General features: G+C 37.1%; 1 protein-coding gene across 12 annotated transcripts in view; it reads left to right on the top strand.

The window, feature by feature from the left end:
• The first annotated feature begins 3,314 nt into the window (after positions 1 to 3,314).
• Positions 3,315 to 24,880, top strand: part of LOC112141757 (inositol polyphosphate-4-phosphatase type I A) — a 39,967-nt gene continuing 18,401 nt past the window's right edge. For 10 of the 12 annotated variants that reach the window (XM_036210915.1, XM_036210916.1, XM_024264924.2 and 7 more), the window contains exons 1-9: positions 3,315 to 3,470; positions 19,714 to 19,945; positions 20,024 to 20,068; positions 20,158 to 20,276; positions 21,999 to 22,115; positions 22,188 to 22,267; positions 22,392 to 22,503; positions 22,610 to 22,700; positions 23,778 to 23,925. In XM_036210915.1, the coding sequence (XP_036066808.1) occupies positions 19,840 to 19,945; positions 20,024 to 20,068; positions 20,158 to 20,276; positions 21,999 to 22,115; positions 22,188 to 22,267; positions 22,392 to 22,503; positions 22,610 to 22,700; positions 23,778 to 23,925 (818 nt within the window). In that variant the 5' untranslated portion in view covers positions 3,315 to 3,470; positions 19,714 to 19,839. The other 2 variants (XM_036210912.1, XM_036210913.1) reach the window with 2 other exon arrangements.

The following is a 24,880-nucleotide window of genomic DNA, read 5'->3' on the forward strand; positions in this document are numbered from 1 at the left end:
CAGTGGAGGAGCTGGACTTCTGCAGGAGCTGCATGGTGAAACGGATAAAACACAAACAAAGCACACACACGACCAGGGGTCGTAACAAGGAGGACAGGAGTTTCAATGTTGCTCCTTCCAGCATCAAGTGGTTCAGGCTTCTGCTTCAGTTGCTGTCTGTGGTGCTGAAACTAATCACAGACGGATCACTTCAATCCTCACAGGTACCTCTACCACATGAATGAGAAGAACAGCAGAAGATGAGAGCAGCTGTTACCACGGTGACGCTGCAGCAGCAGCTGGGACACATGGACTGAGAACATTTTCCTCACATTGAAATAAACATCAAGTTTATTGAATGTGATAATGTATTAATCACTCATATCCTAGAACGTACAAATGATGATCTTCTGTCTTTTTTAATGTTAGATTTAACTAGAAATAAATAAATAAAAATACTAGAATGAAGGAATAAAACAATATTTGACCCAAATGGAGTGATATCATTTAAATAAAGAAATATTCCTAAAGTTACCGTTTTCTGTTTTGGAACCAGATGCTAGCTCAGACGAGGAGCTCGCGGCCTGTAGGTCCTACGTCAAATCTACAAGCTTTATCTGATATTTTTATGTCTGCTCCTGATTTAAAATCATTTAAAAAAATAAATCCTCAGACATGCTATTTTAAGTTACTCTTAAACATTTAATTTGTGTTATTTTGCTTTAAAATGTGTTTTAATCAGAACTTTTTGACAACCGCATGAAGCTAAATGCTTCTCTCTCCTGGTTTTACTTTTCTTTAGAACTGACAAACTGATAGAAACCTTAAAAAACTAGATTACTTGATTATTTACTTCTGGAAAAAAAGAAGAATATTGGAAATATTTTGTGTCGCGGAAGGACGGAGATGGATGATGATGGTGCTCTGTCACCAGCGGCAGTTTGGTGCTTAATTTTTGATGGGCCACTCGCGCTGTTTTCTTGATTCTTTAATTTTTTTATGTATTATTACCAGTGTTGTTTGTTTTATGCTCCTAGTTTGTATGTTTTGGGGTTTATCCCCCCCCCCCCTTTTTGACCACTCGCCCCCTTTTCATGTAAATTTCTATTTTTTATTGATACACTTTTAAAATAAAGGTGTTTTGAATACTCAAAAACTCTCTCTCTCTCTCTCTCTCTGTCTCTCTCTCTCTCTCTCTCTCTCTCTCTCTCTCTTACATATATAAACGCCCCTCTCACCCTCTGTGGGATGTTTCTCCTCCAAACCACTGTGGAGATCCCTGGTGGGTTGTGCTGACCTTATGTCACTACCAAATCAGAGTCCCTGAATGGTCCAATCTGACACGTCTTGACATTCAGTTTGTGCTTGATGACTGTGTGTTTTGTACGTAAAGCTCAAAAACAGACTTAAAAATGAACGTTGCAACGGAGTTTTGACTGCATATGCACGCGCTTACATAGACTTTTCATTGAACGTGGTCGCTTGAACGTGCATTGTCAAGAGCGGTGTGAACATAGCTTTGCACTGAAAATGGTACCGACCTAGAATAACCCACTGTTCAAACATGAGAGAAACACAATGGAAAACTGAGGTTCCTTTGGTTAATCTTCCGAGACGAGCACCAAAGAACGTCCGATCAAATGTACCCCCAACAATGGTTTTAAAACGGTCCAGTAACTCTACAAAGGTATTTAGAGGTGAGGATAAAGTCCTGTTAGACCCACAACTATCCTAGTAGATGGTCTCTTCCATCATAAAAGCCTCTGACTGTTAAAGTTGACAAAAAGAAAAAGGCAGCAGGCCATCGTCTGGCTGCCAGAGGAGGATCAGCTATGATTAAAAAAAAAACTCTGTTCTGAGTTGTTCTGGCCGCTTCACCCGAATGTTCTGCTCTGGTGGGCGGAGCCACGGTGCTGAAAATTACATGAAAGTGAGGGAACTGTAGGTTAAAGGTCATATGTCTTTGATACAGAAATATTTGATGCAAAAAGAGCCGACGTGGATGAAAGTCAGTCAGAATAGATGGAGGCAGTGGTGAATCTAGTTTTCTGAAATCTCTTGGAACCTGCAGTACCTGATGGAACCCATAGGGTGTCACTGGAGCTCAACAAAAAAGATTTCCCCAGAACTATGATTTCTCAGCTGTTTTTTTTAAGGTTGATCTTTTTCTCCAATTGACTCTTGATGCAACAATCACATTGTCTTTTATAAAGTGTGGTTTCTGTATGCTAACTGATTTGGATATCATCCTATAAAACAAATCTATAAATGTAAATTTAGAAAGTATTGACGTCTACCCTAACAAAACAAAAAAACTGTTTTCTGTCGGAAATTTTGCATAAAATTTGATATTTCTTTGAGAAATTAAAATAAAATACAAAGAATTTCTAAAACCTCAATCGAACAAATCAAACAACAAACACCTTCGGTCATGGGCTGAACAAAATAAGCATTTTTTTAACATAGGCCCTAGAATAGAATACCTAAATGAACCTTAAATGACTTTCAATATTTTACTCTCAATAAACATATATTAATTAATTCCTTTGCACAATAACATCTGCTGTAAATTTGCACAACTGATTTGTAAATATCTTAGTCACTTACATATGCATAGTTTGTTTATTTCTTATATATACCTTGTTTTCAGTCATCCTGTAAATATCCAAAAACTTTATATTTTTTATCTTTATGACATTCAGAGTGAGCTGCAAAGTAAGAATTTCATTGTACAGGGAAACCCGTTTCTTTACTGTACATATGACAATAAACCCTTTGAATCTTGAATCTTGAATCTAGAAATAAGCATGAGATAAAATCATGCCATTCATAACAATTAAATTGAATTGATTTGGTAGGAAGGATCCGGCCCCCTGGGCCTTGACTTTGACCCATGACTTTGACACATGCGGTCTATATTAAAGACCATTATGCACATAATTGGTAAATAATGATCAAACAGTAAAATTATATAAATATCAAAATAAACATTTTAAAAGTTTTTAATTATTTTGTTACATTATTGAAATCTACATTTTTTTCTGATTTTTTTTTACTATGAAATTCAAAACATTTATATGATTTTTTTTCTTTTTCTTTTTTTGTGCATATTTTCGACCCTAATGTTTATAATTAAAGTCATCATAGTAATTAATGGTTAAATAAGAAAAGAAAAAAAAACCCGTATATTTTAAATGAGAAAGAGTTGTCATTTTAATATTTTTTTTTCCTTTAAATAAAAAACATTTATGTGGTATCAAAAACAACGTCAGCAACAAAACAAAAATGAAAAATAAAAATCGTATTTTTGGTTACGTTACCAACGTGATGACGCAGTAGCGTAGTCCTGGAGGGGGCGTGGCCAGGGACGCCGCATCGTCTCCGGCTCAGCGCGAGCGATCACAGTGCGTCACTGAGCGGACTCTCCTCTCATCAGTTGTGTTTTGTTGTGTTTGTTTTCGGATATTAGCTCCGGACCCGCTGCTGACACGGTAAGCTCGAACCGTCCCGATGACGTCACCGTTACGTTTGGCAGAGAGAGAATCGGCTTTTTCGTCGGCCTTTGAAGTGTTAGCTTGAAGTTTTTCTGTAGCGCGCGAGCCCGTTCAAACCATAGACTGCGTCTGCGCCGCTGTTCGATACCGGCAGTGGCGACGTCTAGGGTAGAAAAACTAAAACAAGACGCTAGCAGGAGGGTGTGAATAGTCAAGTGTCATATGACCTAAACAGCTAAAGTCAGTAAGGTGTTTTTTTCTGTATTTTATTTTCTTAAGAATGACAAGCGCCGCTACTTCCTGTTACGTAACATCCCGGGTGGAAACACCCCTCTTTCTCATGGTAACGTGGTTCTGGTCGCTGAAATGGGCCCGGGGCTGATGGATTTAAGGTGTTGGGGTGGAGCCACTGGAGGGGGTCCACCCTGCAGGTTCTGGTTCCAGTTCTGCTTGAACCGAGGTCAGTTGTAGGGAGCTGATGCTGCTCTTGAACCTTCACAATAAAAGTCTGAACTACTGCAACCTTTAAGGCTAAAAATAAATCAATAAATAAAAATCACGTGGTCTGATTTTTAACTGACCAAAACACAGTAGAGACGAAAAGATTATGAAAAAAACTTTATTTATTTTTCTCTGGTTATTTTTTCATTTATAAAATGAAGCTTATAAATATTCACATTAATTGACTTAAATAACTTTATATACATTATAGGTAGCTTCTTTTGATAGTGGTAAGTTCAACAAATTACAAAACTTTTTATATGTTTTCAAATTATTAGCATGCGTCTTAAAACCCAAAGAGCGTCAGTGGAAAAATGAAAGAGGAACCCCTTCTTTCAGCATCTCACATCAGAATTTAGCTTATTTGTTTTATAAATGTACTTATTCTTAAAAAAGGACCATGACACTATACCACGGTAAATCATTTGTGCATATATATTTGAGGATTTCAAATCTTTTTCTTGTTTAAAACTATAATTTTAGTCTTCAGAGAATAAAATGCTATTCAATTAAATTGGAGGCGTATGGATGATCACTCATTTGACTGATTTATTGATTGCTTGATTATTTGGTTAGTTTATTTTAAGTAATTAAAAAAAACATGAATATATCACATCTGTTTGAGATATCAAGCCATAAATTGATTAGAAAACAAATAAAGTTAAAATTATGTTGTGTTCATGACATTATGATTACTCCACATTAAAATACTCATTTGTACTCGCAGTACACATGAAAACCCCATTGAATCTATAACATATAATGATTGTCAAATAAAATTTTGAGTATGTTTGTGTAAAAACTAAGAATCAACTCATATTTTTTGTAATCTTTTCATCAAAAACGTAATTTCTGTTGTATTTTTAGCAGACAGACGTAGAGATAAGGACAATAGAAACTGAAATGTGATGCTTTTAAAGAAAGCTCAGGCTGATGGTGCTGTTGTAGCTCAATTTAAAAAATATACCTCTATATATACACATGTGATGTGAAATCGATCTTATCTGCCGAAACCTTTGCTGTAAAAGAAGAAGGACCGCCCACTTGGTCGTGTCTCACACTTGCGTCTGCCTGAGATCACAACAGTTAGTTTCCATTCCAGAAATGTTGTCGGTTTTTTGTCGACATGTTGACGTTTTTTCTAATAGTGAAAGAAGAAAAAAAGAGGGAGCCATTTTAGATAAATGAGTTGCATAAGGGCCTCAACCGCAACGCCCAACACAGCAAAACTGTAGAATCTGAACCCGCTGGTCAAGATGAGGCTGAGGCTAATGCTAGCAGAAGCAAAGGGACACTCGGTGTGTCGCTTGGTGTTAACAGTAAACTGGAATGTCACGTAAAAGCAATCAATAAAATCACAAATTAAAGGCAGATTTTTCAGTATTTTCCATTAAACCCTTACTGCCAAGGATGATGACCTGCTATACTCTTCATTTAAAAAAAATCATAAAGTTTTTGAGCCAACACCTTTATTGTCTACACATTCAACCCTTTGAGGCTTTAACCACAAACAAAAATCTTTGTGTTTTCTCTTTATACAACGTGAAAAAGTACACAATTTACGTGATACTTCGGTCATTTTGATGGTATACTAAGTACTGATGGTCATTTCTATTGAAAAGAAGCTCTTAGCTAAAAAAAGACCAAGAAAACGATCTAAGATTTTGTGATATTTATTCATCCAACAAATCTCTGAGCTTTTCAAAATAAAAGTATAAATTAAGGCCGAACTGTAAACATTCGGTTTAGTGAAGATTTGGTGATTTTAGGTTTGGTTTCCTCAAGTTTAGCTCACATTTATAAATCTGGAGAGGTTTTATGTTTTTGGGTAAAAATAAAAAACTCTTTGATTTGATTCTTAGTGTTGTTGTTGTTTTTGTTTGTAAACCTCGTCCTTGAAAGGAGCTGAGTGTGACACCGTGTAGAGTGGAGGTAATTCAGAGACAGACTCCATCTCTGCTGGTGGTCGGGTTGGTGTCCTCCTCTGTCTTTGGTCGTGTAGGTGTGTGCTGACTCAGCAGAAGATCCCACTCTCCTCTGAGGACCTCGCTCGCAGAGGAGAGCTTTTCAAATTAGGAGCGTGAGGTTGACAAAGGGCATAGCTGTTATTGAATTTTTGTGAAAAACTGATTACAATTTTCATCATTCCACTGACAGGTGCTTCCCACACACAGATTAGTGGAGTCTCAGATGCACGCCGCTGCTCTGATGCGGCGCTCGCTTTAATTATTGATGAGGAGAAAGTAGAGAAGAGTCATAACACAAGTGAAACCAAAAGGCTGGAAAATGTCCCCCGAAAGCAGCTAAGCTAATCAATCCATGCTAAAAACGGCTTTGATCAACAGTCTGCAGAACTGTAGTGCAGAGTGGATATAACTTTATAAGTCATGATTTTATTTCATAAATCTCCACATCATCATACTGCCACCACCTTGTTTGACCAATGCTTCCATATCTTTCCGAATGACTTTAATACTTTAACCCCAGACGTTCAGAAAGTTTGTTTGTTTGACACAGAACTTTTTTTACATTTTTTTATTATAATCCAGATGTTTTTTATGAAATGTGAGATGTTTATTATTAATCTGTAAAATTGTGTTTTATCTTTGTAAGGATCCAAAAAGAACCCAGTGATGCTCACAAAAGTTCTTTTTTTTTTTTTTTCAATATTTTTATTCTTGATGAACCATAAATTCCAAACTTTATTGAATAACTCACACTCTGGCATGTCTGGTTACTATTATTTCTTTATTTTTTAAAAAAAGAAGAAAGAAAATAATATATCATTAAAAAATGATTTTTGTGTTGAATCATTTGACTTATAAACAAACATTCAAAGAAGACAAATTTAGAAAATTAAATTAATCTAAAAATGGGTTCCACACAACCCCAGTGAAACCAGTACAGACACAGCAAAAATGACAAATCTATATAAAAAAAAAGCAAAACAAAACACTTTTTTAAAAATGGCAGCTTTTCTGTTGTTTTATCTCCATAACAATCACTTTATGTTTGAGTCGTCTGGTGGTGATGGTAATTTTTAGAAGAATCAGATAATGTCAACTTTTTGTTTCCTTGGCAATCGAGGTTTTTTGTCAACCACGCCCACATTCCTTATATAATTATATCAAATGTGATATTGTTTTATTCAGCTTCAGCCACCGATTCATATAATATATTTTCATAATATTCTGCTAAATATATTTGAGAAAGAGGAAAACATCACAGCTAATGCTCCTCGTAAGTTGTGGTTGTAACGCTAATTTTGTAACGTCTGTGAAACTTCGTAAAGATCGCTTGAACAAATGTTTTCTTTTCCCATATTGTGCAAAAATGTGAAATTTCTCCACCAAACTACAATAATTTCAATATTATAAGAAGTTGATCAGCAAATTTGAGCTGTCTGGGTTTTGATGTGAGGAACCAAACCTTACAAAATACAATAATCTTTAAATCCAAAGATACAGTGAAGGGCAGTAATAAATCAGCTAAAAGAAGTTGGAGTCCTTTCTAGTTTGATGTGAAGATTGTTCGGGTACACGAACACGCTCGGGATGACAGTGGGCAGAAACGACCACGCTTCAACAGAAACCGATGACAGAAGAATCAAAAAAGACTGAAGCTTTTATTTTGAAATAATATTAGGATAGTTAATTAAAAAATAGGAGAAAAATAAAAAAAGAGGAACTAGTTTGGAGCATTGGTAGAGTTGACTTTGATGCTAAGCTGGTAGCTAACGTTGCTGAGTCACTGTTTGGAGGGAGATGTCGCTACGAGCAGCTTCCTCCTCGATCAGCTGGAAGGAAAAGGCTTGGATGAGGAAGAGGAGCTGCAGGGTCTTGCGTCGTCACTGTGAGTCTGCCTGCAGCTTGCAGACCGACTGCAGATTGTGCTTGTGTGTGTGAGTGAGAGTGTTTTGGCCGTCTGGCAGGAAATGCAGCAGGAAGACTTCTGACGGCGGATTCCTGCTGCACTGCAGCGGCGAGGAACCGAGAATGAGCTGCTGTCAGTCGGTCTGAATCTGAATCTGAAGCAGATGTTGATTTGTTTACTGGTAAATAACCCCATTCAGTGGCTAGATGAGTAAACAAACACTTTTACTGCGCTTTAACATATCCTTTAACCTGAATCCAATGATTTTGTTCATCTGAAGCTCAATCTGTCATCCTGAAACAATCTGCTTCTAACTTAAATATAAAACATGAACGTTGATAGACATTTGTTGTCATGAATTCCATCTTATTATGGGTTATTTCTATTAAAATGTCACAAGAAATGTCAAGAGAAGAGGAAGTGATGCGCATTCCGTGCGGACTGAGCTGCTAAATTAGCAAAATCCACCGCGAGGAACTTCCATCTCTGAGAATCGCTTCTCTGGAGCGACTGTTTTCTACGCCGATGTCCAAATTCATTCACTACTCACTATATAGAGAATATGTGTCGGAGTCAAGGCCCGAGGGCCGGATCCGGCCCTCCAGATAGTTCTATCCGGCCCTCCAGACCATTTTATTTTATTGCTATTAATAGCTATTGATGTCATCTTGCGCTCATTTCTAATTTGTATTATTGTAATAAAATATATTTTTATGGAGAGTAAAATATTGAAAGTTATTTAAGGTTCAAGTTGATTTATTCTGGAATAATAGTCCTGTAAGTTATGATTTTAAAGTTTTAAAAATGTAGTGTTAGAGTGTTCTCTTTATCCTGTTCAGCCGCGACTTTAGGGTGTGTTTTTTATTTTGGCCCCCATTGCGATTGAGTCTGACATCTTTTCAGCTATTAGCTTCAGAGTTATTAACTATCAACATCAGCAGTTTTAGTTATCAATTTCAGCGTTATTAGTTACCAGTATTCAGCATTATTAGCTATCAGTTTCAGCGTTTTTAGCTATCAACGTCAGCGTTTTTTAGCTATCAATTTAAGCGTTATTAGCTATCAATTTCAGTGTTTTTAGTTGTCAGCTTCATCGTTTTTAGCTATCAACATCAGCATTTTTAGTTATCAATTTCAGAGTTATTAGCTATCAATTTCAGCGTTTTTAGCTATCAGCTTCAGTGTTTTTACCTATAGACATCAGCATTTTTAGTTATCAATTTCAGCGTTTTAGCTATCAGCTTCAGTGTTTTTACCTATAGACATCAGCATTTTTAGTTATCAATTTCAGCGTTATTAGTTATCAATTTCAGCGTTACTAGTTATCAATTTCAGCGTTTTTAGCTATCAATTTCAGAATTATTAGCTATCAATTTTAGCATTTTTAGCTATCAATTTCAGCGTTTTTAGATATCAATTTCAGCACACTTCAGTTGTACAGTTTTGATCTAGCTCCAACGAGGACAACAAAGACGTTCATGGTTCTGTTTGTCTGCAAGCGAATGGATTAGAATGAACTGAAACAGGGAGGTTGTGGCATATTTTCTGCGGCACTATAACAATTTTCTTTCCAACTGCAGTTTTTCGTCCGCTCTCGATTCACGACAGTTTGAATAAAAAGACACTCAAATTGACGATTAAAAAAAAGCTCTATTTATTTGATTGTTTTATCAGTTTTATTTAACCAAACTTCAAATTCTGTGATTTTTTTTTTATTCCTCTAATTTTAAGCCTCACCCTAAAACAAATCTGTTTTTACCAGCACGGTCGCAGAAACGGTTTCATCACAGGAGAAGCAACACTCGACCAAACAGAAGAACTACAGCGTGTTGAAATAGAAAGAAAACGTCATTAACAAAAATAGAGAAAAGTTTTAAAAACAGAAAATTTCACTGCAGAACAGCGATATCTGACCAACATCTAAACGTTAAAGGAAGTGACACTTGCAGGGGAGGGAGGTTCAGTTTCCAAACTGAGTGGTGTTTTTCTGGCTGCGGTTTGCTGCAGCGCCGCGTGTTTGTTCTGTTGTGAAGTAATGTTTGACCTCACTCATGTCACTGAGGTGTTTGTCTGAAGACGAGCAGAAGAAACGCCTCTCAGTGTGCTTATTGCAACCATGGGTGTGCTAGTATGACCTCTGTGAACCACAGATGTCTTGAATTATCATAATTTGTTTTCCTTGTTTAGTCCTCATCTGTAAAAGTGTGTTTTGAAAGTTGCCTTTAAGGTTAAAAATAACGTAATGTTCATTCCGGTTAGCTCCAAATCAACTTTATTCACAGTAAATTCCTTAAAAGCAGCAGGAAGTGATTATTTCTTGTTAGTTTTGCACCTTTTCTCAGAAAAGTTTCATTTCCCGCGGCTCATTTCCATTAAAAACCATGAATACACAAAATAAGATTCTTTTAAAATGATTGCAGTCATGTTTCATGCCTGTGGTCATCGTGTGTGGTTGGTTTTAAGTGGAATTGTGTGCCCGTGTTTTGTTTTTCATTCAAAAGTTCTTTGAGCTAATCAAAGCGTAAGAATTATTTTTTATAAATGAAGTTTGATTTAATAAAAATGCTCATTTACCTTTGATCTTTTGGGCAAACAGAAACTCTTTGTAATGCACGTTAAAAGCCAACAAATCACAAGAATTCCTTCCATTTTGTCCAAGAAAACATGTTTTTTCTGGACCTGACATCTATAAAGTCAATGAAATGAACCTAAAATGTTTGTCTTAGTTTCTGTTCCTTTTGTTCTTAGTTTTATTTTTGCTTAATCCTCACCTGTAAAAGTAATTCAAAAGGTTTAAGGGAAAATCATGAATTCTAAATGTAGCTTAATCATGTCTATTCCAATTAGCTAGAATTATGCAGTCAAAGAAATTTAATCATGTCTATCCGATAAACGTAATTAAGCTTTAAAAATAGTTTAGTCATGCCTTTTCCTTCTTTAAATTCAAATTAAATTTAATTAGGGGTCTAACGGATCACGGATAAATTTCTTTTAACATGCGTCAAAGTTGCTTCTTGACGGTTGACCAAAAGTCTGTTCTTCTGAAGCTCCCGCCGCTTGTGGGAGGAGCTTCCGTCAAAAACTTTTCTTGAACTCGTCAAAGTGGAAAATTGCAAAATCATGATTCTTTTCTCTCAGTTTTTGTAGATTTGGTCTCCAGACGTGTAAATGTAATCAGAAACTACATGTTTTGAAAATTTTCTTTGTGTTCAAAGTACAAGGATGTGCAAGTGTAAATTTATGCTTTAAAGTACTTCATAAATGTTTTCTCAAATATATGTTTTAAAGCTTGTCAAAAAAGTAGTTTTAGGTTTTATTCGTCTTTTTTTCTGATTTGAAAAATGAACCCAACAGTGACCCTAAAACCGTGACGCAATCTGAACCGTGAATTTTGTTTAATCACAGCAGTATTTCTCGTCAGTTTTGGACCTTTTTCTCAGAAAAGTTTCATTTCCCGTACACTTTTTATCTGTAAAGTTTGATTCAAAAGTAAAGCACATTTTCTTTAATCTTTTGGCCAACAGAAACTCTTTGTAAGACACTTTAAAAATCAATAAATCTAAGTTTTTTTGTTTACTTTCACACTGCACTTTTGAGAGTGGACTTAAACTAGTTTGACCTTTGAATAAAACACATTTTTGACATCCCTAAAGTCAGTGAAATGTCCCCATTTAATTGTCGCAGTGCTCTTACTCTGGTGAGTTTGATCAGAATCTGTTGGTTTTCTCACGTCTGTTTTCTCTCGTTGGGTCTTAAGTCTCAGAAACTGTGGTTCCATCGCCGTCTCACCCAGAACGGTTTGGATTAGAGGCGTTGGAGCTGAAGGCAGCTTTGTGTGTCTGTTGTGCATATTGATGCGCGCCTGCGAGGGAGCGGGCCGCTCATTTTCATGTGAAAGGGCTACAGCTGCTCCTCTAAAGAAATGATCAATGCTTTATTTTAATGTCCGTCCTCAGGAGACACGCGCACCAAAAACACACCCTGGAAGCATCTCTGTTTGTGTAAACGTGGTCTGGACAGAACCCCAGGTGAGAATTAGCATCTGAAGTCAAGATTTTCTGTTTTTATACCTGACTTTGGATTCATTCATCAGTGGTATTGACTGTGTGTGAGTAGATTTTTTTATATAATCAGAAAAACTACAAGCCTACACTTTGGATAAATGTCTAAAATGCTAAAGCTGTTTTAAATTAGCAGTTAATTACTTTACATTGAAGATATTAGCTTAATTTCCTGTATGTTAGAGGCCTCAAATTCAAAAACTACTTCACAAATCTCCTGTTTTTGAACAATAACTTTATTATTATTATTCCTAAAAAAACAATAGACTCTAAATGTATATTTCTTATTTTTTTGTTAAAAGTAAAAATTAAAATATATTTAGTAACTATAGATGTAATTTTTCCTGAAGCTAATAGCAAAAATCCTATACAATCTTCATCAAAATACAAAATTTTTGGTCAATTTATTATCAAAATATGTGGTAAAATGAAAAAAAATGTATTTCAACACTAAAACAAACACAAACATGGTGAATTCAATATTTGGTAGTAATTTTTATCAGAAAATTACAGTATTTAATTTTCAGACCACCTAACACCAGGAGTGCAAGGAGAAGCCCAATCGTCAGGTAATTTGATCTGACTACACTACCCAGAATGCCGAGAGGGTTCAAGAGGCAGGTGGTTGGTCAGAATGATCGAGAGGAAGTTTTGTAGTTAACTGTGTTATTAGTGTCTTTTATCTGTTATATTTAGCGTTTAACTTCAGACGTACGCTAGTAAAAAGTGGAAAATTAAAATGAAGAAAAACCCTCTTCCTGCTTGTCCAGTGTGAACACGGTGTGGTAAACGTGCGTCACACGCACAGTATAAACGTAGCATAACACTGTACGACAAAAGCGTTTATGCAGTCAGCTTCTCTGCAATAGAATCAACCGATTTCTGTTGATTGTGTAAATGGTGGTAAAGTTACTGTAGTTCAAGAGTTTGTATTATCGAGATGTTGTTAAGGATCAACCACATGACTGTTTGTTACACATCTTAATTGGTTTAACATTTCAAGCGGAAACAAGCTAACCGCTAGTTTTGTCTGTTTGCAGCCCCTTTAACACTCTAACAGAGAGATCTTTTAAGAAGTGGAGGTGTGGCCTCTTGACTGGCTTTCATTTTTTGAGCTCTGCAGTGACCTGACCGAGCACGCTTCAGCGGCTAACGGGCTCGTCTGTCTGGTCCGTTTGTGGAACGAGTGAACAAAGCTGAAAAACAGGTTTCATATCGCCTGTGTAGTCATGCGTGTCAGCACTCGATCCTTTACTGGTTTAGAAGACCATCATACATGTCAGCTGGTTCCTTTAAGGGTTTCTAAACTTTTAGGTTCATGTTTTATATAAAACTGACCTGATGAAAAACTGGGTGCTTCATTCTAGATCTTTCCTCGCTAATCTAATTGTTGCTGCTATGGTTACTAAATGGTGCCATCTGACTCCTATTAGATTAAATTGAAGCTTCTATCATCTCCAATTGTCTCAGCAGTAGATCTACAAACTTTTCTTACTATTTGTTCTTCATCTACATATGTTAGTTTTTACGGCCTCTAAAGCCACAGATGCAGATCAGCGTGTGAAGGGTTTAAAAACATTTTTCGATTACATTTAATTACAATACCTGAATTACAATTTGAGGATGTTTGGTCGCGAGGAAGTCTGAAATCACAATAGCTTCTTTGTTATGCATCATGACATCTGAGGGATGACCTTTGACGGAGAGAACTGGTTTGTTATCTCCAAAACCAGAAAGATTCACAAATCAGATGCACATTTACATTTTTGGCAAATGTCACATTTTTGGGACGGAGGCCATTCCTGCAACAACTGTGACAAATGTCTCCAGAGTTCTGCTGGGACTCCTCTTCATCAGGATGAAGAGACTCCTGTCAGAGCTACGACCATGTTTGGTCAAAAACACAACGCTTGTCGCAAACTCTCTAAACCTGCCGCTTCTCAGGAGGAAACGCAAGAGAAGACGTCAGTTTGAGGAACATCTATGAACTAAATGTCATCTTTTCTGGTGACTTTAAATCAAATTTAGAGAATGCATTTACAGTTGGGGGCTTGTCCGTGTACTTTTTATTTCAAGTTTTACCTGAACAACAGAAACAAACAAATGAAAATAAAAAAAAACTGTTTATTTATTTTTTATTATTAATAGAATTTCAAAGTACTGAGCAAAAATACAGTGTTTTTTCATCCTGTGTTTGTTAAAAAGGAAACTTAATGCATCATTTTGTGATGTAATTAAAGTTAACGTGTATAAATAAAGATACGAGCAGTAATCAGGATGTTAACAATGTGGTCATAAAATCATGTCTGACTCTGGTTCTGGGATTTATGGTTATTTGTGCCTCGACTTTTAGCTTGACCCTGATGTTGTTAATTTGTAGTTTAATGTGTCAAAAGCTTTGGCTGTAATCTGGCTCTGGGATATGTAGTTTTTGGTGTCAGAAGCTTTAGATGGGGTCTGATTCTGAGGTTTGTAGTTTGAGCCTGATGTTTGTAATGTGTAGTATTTACGTGTCAAAAGCATTAGCTGTGACCTGTTTCTGGGATAGTAGTTTTAGGTGTCAAAAGTTTTAGCTAGGATCTGGTTTGGGGATTTGTAGTTTACTCATTTTAGAGGCCTTAGCTAGCATCTGGTTCTTGGATTCATAGTTTTTACATTTTAGAAACATTAGCTAGGATCCGCTTCTGGGATTTGTAGTTTTAACATTTTAGAAGCCTTAGCTTGCATCCTGTTCTGGGCTTTGTAGTTTTACATTTTAGAAACTTTAGCTAGCATCTGTTTCTGAGATTTGTAGTTTTTACATTTTAGAAGCTTCAGCTAGGATCTGCTTCTGGGATTTGTAGTTCTTTCATTTTAGAAGCCTTAGCTTGCATCCTGTTCTGGGCTTTGTAGTTTTACATTTTAGAAACTTTAGCTAGCATCTGGTTCTAGGCGTTTGTAGTTTTTATATTTCAGAAGCTCTAGCTAGGATCTGGTTTTAGGATTTGTTGTTATGTCTTAAAAACTTTTGGTGGTATTCGGTTTTGTGATTTGTAGTTTTTATGTACTGGAGACTTTAGCAGGTATGTTGTTCTGGGATTTATAGTTTTACACGTCAGAGGCTTTAGCTTGGATATGGTGCTGGGATTTGTAGTTTTTATGTGTCAGTAGGTTTAGCTGGGATCCTCTGAGGCTGAGTGTGTGTGTGCTCCACTTTATGACTTCCAAACCAAAGCTCATGAGGCTTCATCCACTGCTGCCTTATATGGCTGCTGGTCAGAGCTGCTCTGCCAGTTTGAATCTAGTTTGGATTTAGAGTGAAAGGTGTCAGAAAACCATAACTAAGGAGGGTGTAGTTTTGTATCTTTGATTATTTCTGTTTAAAAGCATCTAGGAAAATGTCTGTGAGTGTTTCTGCTTAGTTAGGACCTGACACAATGGTATCTAAAGAGAGCCTGCATTCGGATATTGAGCAGAAGGTGAGTTTTTGATAAGGAGCCCTCAGAGATTGTGACGTTTTTGGCTTTGCGGAGTGGAAAAAGTGACTCCAGCTGGCTAAAGGGCTGGAAACTTCCTTCAAGGTTTGGAAACAAAGCAGAGATGGATTAAGTTTGCTATCCTCCTTCTGAGTGGCGATGTTTGTCAGAATCGCTCCTTCGCAGCAAAGTCTGTTTAGTGTTTGGAGATTTGCTGATAACTGGAATGGATTTTATTGGTTAGCATCTTTTAACAGACTAATTCCTAATACAGTTAAGGTTTCCAAACACATTAAAATACCAATAAAACAGACAAATCTTGTATTATGTCAGTAATGTATTCAATAGGATCAACAATAATAGCTGCAAACCGCAGTGACAAAGTGCAGAACCTCTGAAACCTCCAAACAGCCTTCTGCTTTTATTCTGAAGGATTGATTGGCCCATAATTTTTGTTTTGCTTCACCAAAATAAACCTGACAATATTTGCCAAACACGTCATTCCCCTTCCTCGTATCGCATCATTCAGTCTCCTTTTCCTAGTCCAGGCCAAAGTCTTCGCATTTCATTTTTAGTCCCAAGTCTTTTGCTGTAACTTCAAGTCAAGTCTGAATTCATAAAGTATATAGTTAAAGCAGATGTTTTATTATTACAGATTATCACTAAACTACTTTCAACTTGTTTAGACACAATCAGGAAGTTTGGTGTTTCTGCATTCTCAATGCAAAAACTGTTTTTAGACCTGAAAGAGATGCACTGAAGCTAAAAAATAAGAACTAAGATTTGAACAAAAATCTAGTCTCAAGTTCTTGAGTTTGACTCTCAAGTCATTAAGTCAAGTTTCAAATCTAGTTTTAAGTATTTGAAGTTGAGTCTCCAAATCTTGAGATGAAGTGTCAAGTATCAACTCTTCAGGTCAAGTTCTAAGTCTTTGGGTCAAGTCTTACATCAAATCTCAAGTCTCAAGTAAAACAATGCATGAAGTCAAGTTCTTTAGGTCCAGTTTCAAGTCTTTGAGTTGAGTCTCAAGTAAAGACTCAAGTTCTTTAGGATCTAGTCTCAGTTCAAGTCTCGAGTATTTGAGGTGAGTCTAAAGACCAGAATCAAGTCCTTAACCCTGGACTTGTAGTGCTGCCACAAACGATTATTTTAATAGTCGACTAATTACTGATTATTTTTACCGATTAGTCGACTATTCGAGTCATACACAAACTGGATGTAAAACACACATCTTAACCATCATTAGCTTTAAACGAACTAAATACTAGATATATAGCATTAATGCTAGTGTGAATGCTGTAAGCTGAATTTGGTCGGTGAAGATGCTGGTGCTGATAGCTGAAGATGCTGAAAATTGATAGTTCAAAAAGCTGAAGCTAAAAGCCAGCTAAATGTAAGATAAATGCTGAAATACTAAATTAGCTAAAATATCTAGCATGCAGCTGAAATATTAGCTAAACTCCAAATTAGCCTAAGAAATGGAAAATATCAAAAATAGCAAAAAAAAAACCCAGCATGAAATGTTATCTAAACTCCAAATTAGCCTAAAAGACAAAAAAAGCCCAAATTAGCCAAAATAGCTAGCATGCAGCTGAAATAGCTAAACTCTGTAATAGCCTAAAAACCTTAAAAAATGCCAAAATAGTTCAAATAGCTGGCAAAATACCATTATACCTATCCACTTTACTACACTCTGACTCCATATAATGTAAAGTAACGACTAATAGACTATTAAATTAGTTTTAGATTATTTTAATAGTCGATTAGTTGACTAATCGTGGTGGCCGTACCCTGGAGCACAATTGCTGAGTGGTTCCTACCTAAATTCAGACTTTATTTTTAGACAGTTTGCATTAATAATTAAAAAATTGATTAAAATTTAATTTGTTAGCCTTAAGAACAATGTTGTGGGTTTTGAATACAGCAATTAACACAATTATAGGGTGTCACAGCAATTAAAATATATAAATATTTATAATTCACTTTTATTTTGTTAAAATAGTTTGCCTTGAAAAGTTTTTAGAAACGGAGCTAAAAATATTGAAAAATGATGATTGCACACAATTTAAACATAAATATAAACAGAAACACGGCTAGCTAGCAATGAAGAAAAGTTCTACAAAAACAAATAAAATACAACAGAAAAATATGAAAACACCAACCTAAAGGTGGAGCTTGTTAAAATAAAACAATTTAAATTTTTAACGTTTTATTTTAGTCATTTCCACTCAAAGCAGATCAATAAAGCTGTTCATCTGCCCACCGTTTTCACATCACAAACATCTGTCTTTCAGCTACGTCTGAACGAGCCTTTCAGTCTTACACACCCTCACAGAAATAGAAATCAGGTGGGTCCTGCTGTAGGAAGTCAGACATGTAGGACAGAAGAGAAAGTAGGACGCCGTCAGAGGTCAATAAATAGGTCACCAGCGACTCCCCCAGACCCACAAATACATGCAAATCAATTTGTGTTTTTATTTTTAAAAAATACCCATGTGGGGTCCAGATTTTTAGTGAAGACAGAAACTTTTTGATTGCTTTTTTTAACATAAGCTCACACTCCAAAACAAGCGTTTTGAAAAATAAAATGGTTTAATTCAAGCAAAAAAACAAAAAAGGGCCAAACCAGTGAGTTAAACTGATCCAGTACGGCGTCCCGCGAGTTTACAACCGAACCGCAAATAGGCTAATTGCTGTTTCACAAAGTGGGACGGAGTGAAAGAATGAAAGCAGTGGGACGGTTTTTATCCTCATTCAAAATCCCTGGAGGTGAGAGGGGGGGGGCAAAAGTGAAAAAAATAAAAGTTTTGTATAACTACAAAACGTAAAAATTTAAAAATCAATAAATGATCAATAAAATCACATATTTTCTTAGACTTGTGTTATTAGGATGGTGCAGAAACCAACTATAAACTCATTGTTTTGGCTGGTTTTTAATTTAATTCAGCATTAAGTGTGAAAAAAATACCTTTTAGTTTTACTGCCTCCTTCTTCTTCTTTGTTTCTCTTCTGTTTTTTCTCAAACAAAACCAGCATCGACGTGAGCTTTATTTGTATTCCTCTTAAGGTTCCTTCTGACATTTTTTAGTTCATGTTAATTAAAAATGTTGATCAAAAGTTTATCCATCCTCTCTCTCCTCATTGGCCCCCGTCACCCTGGTCAGAGCTGTATATGATAAATTCATTACAAAAACACTTATTTTCAAAATGGCGACTTTTTGGTTGGTTTTATCTCCATAGCAACCATTTTATGTTTTAGTCGTCTGGAGGTGACGAACACGTCTATGAAATTTTTAGACAAATCACATAAAGTATTTTTGTTTTGTATTGTAATTGTATTTTATTTCTATTTTTATTGGTTTAACTGTAATTTATTTTCTTGTATTGATGCCTTTTGGCCCGGGTTTCCCTTGTAAAAGAGATGCAAGTTTTAATGGGATTTCCTGGTAAAATAAAGGTTAAATTAAAAAAAAATTAAAAAGTACATTTATGGATTTCCGTGGCAACTGGGATTTTCTGTTAACCCCACCCACGTTTCTAATATTTTCATATCGTCATATGTCATATTGTTTCGTTCAGCTTGAGCCAGCGATTTATGTATTCAATTGTCACTAAATTCCAATTAAAAAAAGATGTGAAACCAACAGGAAAAGACCGCTATGGCGGGCTCGCCACAAAAATGCCTTTTAAATTCTAGAACTACTAAACTGTTATTTTTTTCTTTCCCCAAGTACTTTTCCAATTATTGATGAGGAACTAGGAGGTGATAAATTAATTTGTAGCTGGTACTAAAAGGGAATTTTTTAAAAATAAATTCAAGATGGTGGCCTCTTCCTAAGGTCAAAGGTCAGCAAAATTTCAGCTGTGGCGTGTGTGTGAAATTTCGTGAAAATTGCTTGAACAAAATTTTTCTTTTCCTATAGTGTGGGAAAATGTGAAATTCGCAAACTTTTTTTTACAAAATGGCCACCAAGTCGTAGGACCATGTGGCATGAGTGAGTTCATTTCGTTTGGGGATTTCTTGCACTGTGATGTTAATATTTATTTGGGGATTTAAATTCAGGTATTAGAAGCATGCAAATTTTTACAGTAGGTTGTTGAGAGTATTCCAGATTTTACCAGACTTATTGATTATGCTAATGACCGACAGAAGACTAAAGTCGGTGGGATTTCTGATCGTTTTGGAGCCTCCATTGGCTGATGGTGGTTTTGTCTCCCATCAGTTGAACTCCAAACTTTTCCTTTGTGGCTCCACGTCTAAAAATATTGATATTTTTAGTTAAAATAAACCAAAAAAATGCCAGATTTCTCTCCGTATGTTGATGAGGTTGATGGTTCTTGTGTCCTCAGAGACGTGACACTTGGAACACCATGGATCTGGACGGTAGGAAGACCGCCACACATGGGAGCGAGCAACTTCGCGTGTGAGACTGCGCGTTCCGGCTTCCCGCCGTCGCCCGCCTCCCTGACGCCGCCATGGCGGTGCGCAGAGAGCACGGCTCGCGGGCGCAGAGGCCGTGGTCGGTGTACCGGGCCAGCACCTTTGAGCTCTCTAACGAGATGATCAGCTTGGCTCTGGCAGGTGAGAAGACGCTTAACCGTCAAGCCGCTAAGACTGAAAAAATGTCCAGATTCTTATAACTTGGCGTGTGTTTTCCAGGAAATAGTCAGGATCCAGATGAGCCTGTGCTGGAGTTCAGTGTGGGTGAGGAGCACGCTTCCACTAGATGAATCTGCAGAAGCCTCTGGCCTCATGTTTTATTCACAGCAGAGCTGCTGGTATCTGTTTTCCAGCCTGCGCAGACCTGACGACCCCTGCTTTGGATCGAAAGCCCAGCAGCTTCGTCGCAGTGAGCTGCACCACACCGCCGCAGGCCTTCTGGACCAAGCACGCCCAGACCGAGGTCATAGAGGTCAGATTTCACACGCGGGAGACACTCTCTGAATTCTATGAGAGTTCATTTTCTTTTGGATGCACCGCCGGCTGAGGAGGTGGAGGATAGTATAGATTTGGATCAAAGTAACTGAAACCACACGGTTCTGGAAGCAACCTGACCTCTGATAATGTTCTGTTGGTTTGGAGCCAACAAGTCAATACTGACACCAACTTCAATCAGATCCTGTAGGTTGACACCCCCACTTCCAGAATGACTCGTCAGACATGTGTTTTAAAAAAAACTTACATCACTACTGCATGATTCTAAATGACAATCAGCAAAACTCAGTGTGAAACTTGACCTGAAGAAACCAGAAGAACTAGAAGTTTGGTTCTTATGTAGAGAAACACCAGCTGTCAAATCATAGCCAGACATTTTACCTACAAATGTAATGAATGTTTCCTAGTCAGGTCTCCAGGCCTTGAGATTGAGTTTCAAGTCAAGTCTTTACTCTCAAATACCAAGTCTTTCTGGACAAGTCTATTAAGTTAATCTAAAAGTCTAAAGTCGCTGAGTCGGGTCTCAAATCAAGACTGAAGTATTTGAGTTGACTCTCGCGTCCAGATCCAAGTTCTTGAGGTTAAGTCTTGTTTCAAGTCTTAGATCTTTATGGTTGAGTCTCAAGTCAAGATCCAAGTCAGTGAGGTCAAGTCTTAATTGAAGTCTAAAGTATCAAGTCTTTGACCTCAGGTTTCAAATTCTAGAGGTCAAGTCTCAATTCAAGTCTCAGATCTATTGAGTTGAGTCTCAAGTCAAGATCCAAGCCAATGAGGTCAAGGCTCAGTTCAAGTCGTAAGTATAACATTTTTGAGGAGAAGGCTTTGAGGTGAAGTCTCAATTTAAGTTTAAGTGATGTTTGCTATTAAATCAAGACCCAAGTCCTTGAGGTCAAGTCTCAAGTCAGGCATCAGGTTTTTTAGTTGAGACTCAAGCCAGGTCCAAGGTCTTTGAGTCAAAACCCAAGCCAAATATCAAGTCCTGGAGGTCAAGTATCAAGTCTTTGAGATGAGTCTCAAGTCAGGACACTCAAGTCCTTCAGGTCAAGTCTAAGGTGTCTGAGTTAAGTCTCAAGTCAAGTCTCAACTCTCAAATATCAGCTCCTTGGAGTTAAGCTTTAAGTCCTTAAGATTAAGTCTCAAGTCAGGTCAGTAAATCAAGTCTTTGAGGTCAAGTGTTAATCCGATCCTAAAGTAGGAGGTGATTTCTCCACCACAACCTAATGCATGAGTGTTTGCAGATTTAACATTAGTAAAAACATTTAGCAGCAATGATGGAAAATAATCAGACAATATGAGGAATTCTAAGCGAACATTTTTCTTTGAAAATCTGTTGCCTAAACAGAGTACAACTAAAGTGGGCCGAGAAGTAAATCACTATCTGAAATATGTGTTTGTTGAATAGAAAATGCAAAGAAATGACATTACATGAAGTTTAATGAGCTGAGATGTTTCGGAGCGAAAATCAACAAACCATTGAACCGTATTAGTGCAGCAGAAAAAGATTACAGAGAAACTGTTTAAAGGAGATTTTTAAAGGTAAACTTATGGGTATTTTGCTACAGAACCTGTAGTTTGTGCTAGCATTGTAATTTGACTTGTACTACCTCTATGTATCAGGATTTGATTTATTTAGAGAAACCCAACTTGTAGGTTGGGTTTGGTCAACGGTCAAACTAAAAGTGGGTGTGGCTCTCTTTAGGGAACCAGCGACCCGGTCTTCCTCAGCAGCATGGCCTTCTTCCAGGACTCCAACATCAACCAGCAGACGCAGGTCAAGCTGACCGTGTACGACGTGAAGGACCGCCTGCAGAGCACGGTATTCATCGCAGAAGTCTGTTTTTTCTGCTCATTTCTGAACGTTAAAGGATAACTGTTCGTCTTTGCTCAGATGTACATGCTGGGCTCTGCGTTGTTTTCGGTGAAGGAGCTGCTGCAGGAGAAGAATCACAAGTTAGAGCTGGAGCTGAGGTAACACTGACTTTACAAGAACACTATCAATTACGATGGTAGCTATGTGTTTTATTTTGAAAGCTTGTTGGTTTGCTGATTGAGAAAATGTGTATCTTTGACGTTTTGTTTTTTTGACGGACAGATCAGCAGAGAACAAGCGGGTGGGTAGTGTCATCATCGCCGCCTGGCACGTGGACGACAAGTCAGACCAGAGAACGTCGGTTGGCCGCTTTCCAGACAGCATCAACGGTCGGGTGGGTGTCCGACAAAACCGTCTTATAAGGATTTGAGTCCTTAATGCTTTTGCCTCCTGAGCACCCTGGATGAAGCAGTGGCTCATGGGAGTTTGTGTCTGTGCAGACGATGCTTCCTGTGGACGAAAGCCTGACAGAGTCCATGGGAGTTCGGATCAAGTACGCTTCGTTATGCAAAGACAGTCTTCTGCGCTCTGGTAAGGGTCCTCAAAATCACGAAATGATCCAAAGGTCAAGATAAATTCAGCAATCTCAGATGTCAAAAGGTGTCAAAAGGTCAAAAAGTGGCCGAGTAGAAGTTGCAACATAGATCTTGGCATAGAAAGTTGCCGCATGAAAGTTTCCTTGCGAAAGTTCCCACATAAAAGGTGCCAAGTCAGATTTGCCTCATCAAAGTTGCTTTGCAAAAGTTGTAACAAAGAAGTTTCCACAGAAGGTTGCCACATGAAAAGTGCTGCGTAAAAGTTTCCACGTCAAAGTTGCAATGCAAAAGTTGTAACATGAAGTTGCTATGTAAATGTTGGAGAATAAAAGTTGCAACAAAGACGTTCGAACAGAAGGTTGCCCTGTAAAAGTTGTAAAGTAATAGTTGCTATGCTAATGTTGTCACTTGACAGTTGCCATGTGAAAGTTGCCATTCAAAAGTTGCCATGTGAAAGTTCGTAAAAGTGGGGACATCAAAGTTGCAATGCAAAAGTTGTAACATAAAGTTGCCATGTGAAAGTTCTCAAATGAAAGTGCCACGTAAAAGTGGGCACATCAAATTTGCCATGGAAAAATTGTGACACAAAGTTGCTACGCAAAAGTTGCAGAATAAAAGTTGCAACAAAGAAGTTCCCACAGAAGGTTGCCCTGTAAAAGTTGCAATGTAATAGTTGCCACGTCAAAGTTGCAATGCAAAAGTTTCCATGTGAATGTAGCCCCTTGGAAGTTACCATATGAAAGTTGCCACATAAAAGTGGCCATGCCAAAGTTGCAATGTGAAACAATGAAGTTGCCTCAGAATGTTGCCACATCAAATTTGCAATGTAAAAGTTGCCACATATAAGTTACTCCCTGTTTTAAGTTGACTTCTACATGACAACTTTTGGATTTCAACTGTGACGCTGCAGCTTTCAAGCGACAACTTATGCAACGCAACTTTTGCCTTGTAAACTTTTACATAACTTTCACATGCCACCTGTCACGAAGCAATGTGGTGAAACACCTAAACTCCCATGAGTCCTGCGTTCACCTCCATGTCTGAGACAAACCGACCCGTGTGTCCCTCTCAGTGTTCGGAGGAACCATGTCCCGGATGTACCGCTTCCCCAGCACCGGCGGGAAACACCTGCGGGTTCTGGAGCAGATGGCGGAGAGCGTGCTGTCGCTCAACGTTCCCCGACAGTTTGTCAAACTGCTGCTGGAGGAGGACGCTGCCAGGTGAGAAGTTCTCTCCAAACGTAGTCTCTATTTGCTGTAAATTTGCACTCAGAAAATGCGACAAATAAAAGGACAGTATTGGATGCATTGAATTATTATGAGAGACAGATTAGAAAAACATACAGATCCAGATTATATTCCCTCACTTACATAGAAAGAAGAGATTCCAGTGAATACCAGTGGCCTTACTTCCTGGTTTTATTTTGAAAGACCTCTACTCATAAACAGTACATCCTGTCTCTTTTTCCTTAAGTTTCCATACAAACCTCAGATGTAAACTGGCATAAAAACCAGGCGACGATGAAGAAATCTGTCTTAAAAAGTTAAAAAGTTTTAACAATTTAAACTGAATAATCAAAATTAGAATTTACCCATTATAAACAAACGTATTTTATTAGGTTTTATGTTGTTTGATACAATAAAGTGACATAGTAAAGTTTATGAAATATCTATAATTTATCCAAAGATTTTGATGCTGTAGTTTGTGTCCCATAGTTTATTTCCTATGTTTTTATTTGTCATATTTTTTCAAAATATTTTTCATATATTACTTTATAAGGATTTTTTTAAAGTTTGTTAAAGGAACTGACGCATTATTGTTTCATTTATTCGATTATTTCCAAGGCCACCTTTATATTTATTGGATGGTTTGCTACAAAAACTGAATCTTACAAAAAGTAAAAGATATTTTTGAGAAAATGTCTAAGATAAAATATCTTTTTAAGAAAGTTTTTCAAAGGTAAAATAAGCAATTTCTTAAGTGTGTAACTGTGTTCACTGTGACTTTTTTCACTTTTTTCGTCTGCAAGTCGCAGACGCAAAAATGGACATAATAAAAAAGAAACAATCATATATTAGTGCACCCCTGGCCAAACTATGCACATAAAACCCCCTACAAATTCAACAAATATGGTATTGAAATAACTTTTTCGACTTTTTAGCAAAAATAATATGG

Source organism: Oryzias melastigma, unplaced genomic scaffold, assembly GCF_002922805.2.
Source record: "Oryzias melastigma strain HK-1 unplaced genomic scaffold, ASM292280v2 sc00299, whole genome shotgun sequence".
NCBI lineage: Eukaryota > Metazoa > Chordata > Actinopteri > Beloniformes > Adrianichthyidae > Oryzias > Oryzias melastigma.